This window comes from Malus domestica, chromosome 08 (assembly GCF_042453785.1).
Source record: "Malus domestica chromosome 08, GDT2T_hap1".
In the NCBI taxonomy this organism is placed as follows: Eukaryota; Viridiplantae; Streptophyta; class Magnoliopsida; order Rosales; family Rosaceae; genus Malus; species Malus domestica.
The window spans coordinates 31,130,262-31,136,653 of record NC_091668.1 but is presented as its reverse complement, the minus strand read 5'-3'; the positions used below and the strand labels follow the sequence as shown (position 1 = coordinate 31,136,653).

Sequence of the window (6,392 nt, the reverse complement as noted above, 5' to 3'; positions counted from 1 at the left end):
GGATACTTTTTTTGCATTTTATCATTCTTTTATTATGAAAATATGCTAAAATATCACTTATGTTTTTGTGAAAATATGCTAAAATATTTATATATATGGTTTTGTTTTGAATTTTTTTTGTACTAATTCATTATATATAAATGATTATGATGTGTTTAAACTTTTTTCATTAATTACTATATATTTTCTATACTCACAATGTTTGCGAGCTCGTTATATAATCAACTTAAATCAGTTAAATCCATCATGCAATGCATTTTCTTCCAATTTTTTGTGATAAACTAATAGATAATTGATTAAATAAACATCTTACAAAGTTTCAATAAAAATTTCCAAGTTTTTCTTACAATTTCCGTGGTTTCCATATTATTTTTATCAATATCGATAATATCCTGATATTTCTATCGATATTTCCATATTTTTGAACTACCGAAATTTCCGATATTATCGATATTTTATACCTTAGTCAAAACTCAAAACTCAGTAATCGAATAATCTGTCTGTCAAACATCAAAAGTTGAAAACTGAGGGCTGGCCGAGGCTGATGCTGCTCTGCTGCGTTTAAGTAATTAAACGGTGACTGAATTTCTTTTCTGTGTTCGATTAATATTCGGTTGATTGATTTGTTTGATTTGATAGATAACAATAACCCTAACAAACGATAACAAATGATAAGATGGAAGCACAGGAGGTGGAGGCGCAGGCGGCGACTGGAAGTGGCCAACAACAACTCAAGCTTTATTCCTACTGGATGAGCTCTTGCTCCTTCCGTGTCCGCATTGCTCTCAACTTGAAAGGTCAATTTTCCTTTCTTTTTTTCTTTCTAAAAAAGTAAATATTCGTTCATTTGTTGGTTCATTCATGTAATAATTTAATATGTATTGAATTAAAAATAATTAGGGCTGAAATACGAGTACAAAGCTCTGGCAAAGGGAGAGCAATTCAGTCCCGGTTAGTTTAGTCTAGTCCCTCCCTCCATTGACAATTGACAAACAACTAACTCATTTATTGTAATTTTGTTTATATTTGTTTTTGTAATTTGGATAAAGCAGAGTTCAGAAAGCTGAATCCGATGGGGTATGTGCCTGTGCTTGTGGATGGGGACACCGTTGTTGCTGACTCATTTGCCATCATATTGGTAATTGGTACCCTCTTCTTTCTACTTTCTCCTCTATCTTCTTATTACACTTGTTGATTGCTTCTCCTCCATCCAAATACCTAATAATTAATATTCCATTGCATTGCATTAATCTTCTTCTTTATGTCTAGTATTTAGAAGAAAAGTACCCGCAGCATCCATTGTTACCACCAGATCTTCAGAAAAAGGCTATCAATTACCAGGTCAGGTCTAACTGCTTCTTTCTCTCTTCTCTTTTTAATTATTCATTCCTTTTCTCAACTATTAGTATTACTGATGCAACAGAGAAAGAAACCAAAAATGCAACAGAGAAAGAAACCAAAGTTACCAAACAAAAAAAGATGTATGCGTATAGTCCTTGAAAACTCCCCTCCCGTTATATTGTGTTTTCCCATTTAGAACTAATTGAGCGGATCATGCACTCAATGCCTTCAAAATTGGTGAAGTGACTCAATTTCTTGGTGCAATACAAGTAATTGTGCTGCAAAACATGAGCAACTTACCCAGAACTCAATTGATGTGTATGTTATGGCCTACACACATGATGTGGATCAGTTGCTTTATCGTGATTATGAGGAATGGAAAATTAGTTTCACCTGTATTGGTGCTTACTATATTGTGTTTAAAACGCTGAGTGATGCTAATTCAACCAAGGAAAAAAGTATGATATAGTATTAGTAGTTTAAGTTTCCAAGTGTAACTGTGGAACATGTTCTGATCCGTTCTGACCAAAAACAAAAAAGAAAAGTATTTGTAAATTTATCTAAAATATGTAAGATTTTAAATGTATGTTCAAAATTCTTATGCTATTAGCTTGTCCCTCCTCATCTGATATGCAGGCTGCAAATATTGTTTCCTCAAGCATACAACCTCTACAGAATATTACTGTACTGGTAATTAGCTGGATATAATATTGACTTTACTTCTCATGATACTATTATATAACCTAAATGATATGGATCTTGTTTTGCTGCTTTTCCAATTTACAGAAGTACATTGAAGAAAAGGTTAGGCCCGTTGAGAAACTTGAATGGGTTCAATTTCATATTGGAAAAGGCTTTTTAGGTAAGATTTACAAAGCTAATGATCCATCCCTCCCCTGAAAAAGAGAATCTCAAGAAAGCATTAAAAGTTAAATAAGGATTTTTCGCAGATGATGCCACACTTTTAAAAATAACGACACCTTTTTCATTTTAAAGTTTTTATACTCTACAACAACAACAAACAACAACAAAGCTTTATCCCACTAAGTGAAGTTGGCTGCGTGAATCCTAGAACGCTACTGTGCTCAGTTTTGCGCGAAGTCTTCCATTAGCTCTTAGTACTTCATGTCTTTTCTTAGAGTTTCTTTCTAGGTCTTCCTCTATCCCTTTTGCCCTGACCATGTCTCATAATTGCATCTTCTAACTGGAGCATATGTAGGTCTTGGGTTCATACATCTAAACCACCTTAACCAATTTTCTCTCATCTTATCTTCAATTGCAACCCCTCCTACTTTACCTTGGATATCCTCATTCTTAATCATGTCATTTCTTGTGTTGCCACACATCCAACGAAGCATTCTTATCTCCTTTACACTCATTTTTTGCACGTTTGCTTGACCGTCCTGCTCTTATTGCCGTCTTATAAAACTTTTCCTTAAGCTTTAGTGGCATAAGATGGTCACACTATTTCACTTCATCCATCCAATTCTCCGTTCTTTTTCAAGATAGATCCAAGATAATGAAAGCGTTCACTCTTTGGTACTTCCTAATCTTCAATCCTCACTCCTATCTCATTTGGACCCCCATTCCCACTAAACTTGCACTCTATATGCTTTGTCTTTTGACCTACTTAGTCGAAGACCTTTAGATTCTAACACTTCCCGCAAACATTAAGCTTCGCATATACTCCCTCTTGCATTTCATCTATCAACACTATATTTTCCGTAAAAAACATACACCGATAGATATCATCTTAAATATGTCTCGTTAACTCATCCATCACCAATGCAAATAGGTAAGGATTTAAAGCTGAGCCTTGCTGTAATCCTATGGTTATGGGAAAGCTTTCAATTTGTCTTTCATGAGTTCTTACTGGAGTCTTTGCTCCTTCACACATATCCTTTATTGCTTGGATATACGCTACTCGTACTCCTTTCTTCTCTAGAATCCTCCAAATAATTTCTCTTGGGACCCTATCAGACACTTTTTCCATATCTATAAAGACCATGCGCAAATCCTTTTGCATATCTCTATGTCGTTCAAACGATCTCCGTAAGCGATAAATTGCCTCTGTAGTCGAGCGCCCTGACATAAACCCAAATTTATTGTCTAAGACCCGTGTCTCTTGCCTCAGTCTATGCTCTTACTCTCGCCCAAAGTTTCTATACCCTAGAAAAGATATAATGATATTTCCACCTCAAACTTGCGTCTCTATCCCTCAACTCATCCCAAATGTGTGATTTGTCAAACCACAATTTTATTTTCTGTGGAAAATCCTACAATATATGAAACTCCTGTCTACAGTTGTTCTTTTCTATGGATGGTTTTAGGCTTAATTATCTGCTATTTTCATGTCTTTCAGCACTTGAAGAACTGCTGAACAACCATGCAGGAAAATATGCAACTGGAGATGAAGTTTACATGGTCTGTTTGCTCATTTTGTCCTCTTTTTTTATTCTCCCTTTTCAGAAAAAAAAAAAGAAAAAAAGACTCGCAATCCTTTTCTATGTTGGAAAATAAGAACACTTTTAGAAACTTTTTGAAATAATATGACCCAAAAACTAGAGTCAATAACCAGAAAAGAAGCCATTTATGAGGCAGGTTTAAGGTTACTGGATTTCTTGATTATGGTATGTTATGGATTGACGGAAATTTGGGGATATAGAAAGTTTTAAGGGAAATGAATGCTTTGGGTTTCTATAATTTTAGAGAAATAAAGAATAATAGGAGGTTAGGTTCGAATCTCGTGGATGGTAAATTCGATACCAAATTAGATTGCCCATTGTGTAGCTTAGCCGAACTCCCCCTCCCCTTAGTGTAAAAATATCAATATACTAAAAAAAAAAAAGAAAAAGAATAATAGGAGTGAAGAGAGAAGAAAGGACATACCGAGGCACCAATAGATATACATATTTATAGGCTTCTAATAGGACTAGAGGTGGCAAATTAACCTATTGGGTTGTTAATGGGGTATCCGTGAAGACCCATTTAATTTGATATCACCATAATATAAGGATGAGATTGGTAGTGATGATGATGACGTAAGGTAAAATCAAACTAAATGAGTCATAATGGGTACCCATTAACAATCCAATGGGTTGATTTGCCAACTCTAAATAGGACTGCCAAACACTCCTAGAAGTACGAAGAGTCTCATTAAGTATGAGATTATATGGAAATTGATGGATTTTACAAAAAAGTTGGTGGAGTTAAGAAGTTTAGTTGTATATATGATGTAGACTATTGAAGAGTCAGTAGTTTTGTGGTATTCAATTATAATTTCTAGAATTTTTAGAGATTCCATACAAGTCTTGTGGTATTCAATCAAGATTTTTGGAAAATCTGTGGAAGTTTTGTGATTTAGATTTTCATAAAGTCCTTACATGAACCCTAAAATTTGAGTAGCATGTTTGCACGGCATTGTCACTTCATAATGTTCCACAGAATAGGTGTTAGTGTGAAATTTCTTTATCTCTGACATTTTGACAAATATTTGCAGGCAGATTTGTTTCTGGCACCACAGCTTTATGCAGCCATTACAAGGTTCCAGCTAGACATGGTACTTATCATTCGATTCTTGTGCAAGTTACAACTTTAGCAAATGAACATTTATTCACTTGATTGTGTAATGTTAAATTTATCTGATTTGTATCATAACAATTTTTTATTTTTTTTCCTTTCGCGTGATGATGGAAACTAATCCAATTTTGTGGTGTTGTAATGCTTCCATCACATGATCAAGTTGTTGTCCTTTTTAGGTCAGAAATCAAGTTCCTATCTGATTCAACTTTCAGGAGCAACCTGTCTCTTTTATTCTAGCTATATTTTTTATCATAAGAATCAGTCACTGCTCGTTTTTGATCTGCACATCTGTTCTTGTGATATGAATGGTAGCTTTTCACATTGATGTGGAAATTATATTGGTCATTAATTAGGGGTTTATATCATGGTAGGTTTACCATAAATAAGGTACTTACAGGGACTTGGTTAAGAAAAGATATATGCAGACAGTGCACCAAAATCTCTTTCCTTCATAATAAAACTTTCTTTTCCCTCGAAATGTAAACTTAGAATAACCACATCTCTTCCTGATATGGGACTTTGTATCATTTCCTAGTTATTTTGGAGGTGGGGTGGTGCGAAGAACTCAATTGTACTAGTTCAAGGCCTAGGTTGACATTTGAAGTCTATTCAATGTGTTCAGTGTGTAGTGAACCTCTGTTCATCTCTTACTGAGCTTGTTAGAGCTAAGGGTTTTCAGTTTTTTAAGGATTTATGGTCTAACTTTCAAGTGGCTTTCTCCATCTGTATCTTCTGATTAATCTCTTTTCACTCAATGTTTGTGCAGACTCAGTTTCCCCTTTTGGCCAGGTTTCATGAGGCATACAATAAGATACCAGCATTCCTAGATGCTTTACCAGAAAAGCAGCCGGATGCTCCTTCATAGTTAAACAATTGGGTTGAAGAGGTATGAATTAACGTTTCATAAGTTACTCTCTTGGTTAAAGTAAAAGCATAATCTAATGTTCTGGTTGAATCTGGCATTTGACAAATATGTGAGGCACCATACGAAAGAAATGCCTATTGTTGCTTTTGTGTTGATTGGTGCTTCAGGGACCCTATTTGAATTCGTCAGTTCCATTCTTCTGAAACTCCCTTTTTTAATTCAGATGAAGCGTATCCATCCCAAAGTGCAAAATCAAGGGTCGACAATTATGGTATGAGTTGAAGCATTTGAAATGTTGTAAAGCCCTCAGGTGTTGGTCTGTCCAAATAAGGGTTATCCCATGATGGAATAATGATGAATCTGTAGAATGTTGTGGTTGAATTGTTGAGTGATGTATGTAATGGTTTGGAATGTCTGTCAAAATAGTCATTTGAAGTACACATCCTGTGTACTTGGAGGATACAGCTTCCTGTATTGTCGATACAATGACTTATCAGTTGTCTAGCAATCGGTTTATTACACACACACACACACACACACACACACACACACATATGTTGGCTATACGATTTTGTGTGTGTATTCTTAACAAGAGAAGAATTCC

At 35.0% G+C, this 6,392-nt stretch overlaps 1 protein-coding gene across 11 annotated transcripts; it reads left to right on the top strand.

The window, feature by feature from the left end:
- Positions 1-438: 438 nt before the first annotated feature.
- Positions 439-6,296, top strand: LOC103442015 (glutathione S-transferase zeta class-like). Of its 11 annotated transcripts, none has more exons than XM_008380753.4 (11): positions 439-576; positions 677-797; positions 901-951; positions 1,053-1,138; positions 1,270-1,341; positions 1,978-2,031; positions 2,128-2,203; positions 3,704-3,765; positions 4,841-4,900; positions 5,690-5,809; positions 6,012-6,296. In XM_008380753.4, the coding sequence occupies exons 2-10, from the start codon at positions 677-679 to the stop codon at positions 5,786-5,788; spliced, it is 681 nt and encodes a 226-aa protein (XP_008378975.3). In that variant the 5' UTR covers positions 439-576; the 3' UTR covers positions 5,789-5,809; positions 6,012-6,296. The 11 variants fall into 11 exon arrangements, with proteins under 11 accessions (XP_008378975.3, XP_008378977.3, XP_008378978.3 ...); XM_008380755.4 differs by having other exon boundaries at positions 5,956-6,296; XM_008380758.4 differs by having other exon boundaries at positions 463-576; positions 689-797.
- The last annotated feature ends 96 nt before the right edge of the window (positions 6,297-6,392 follow it).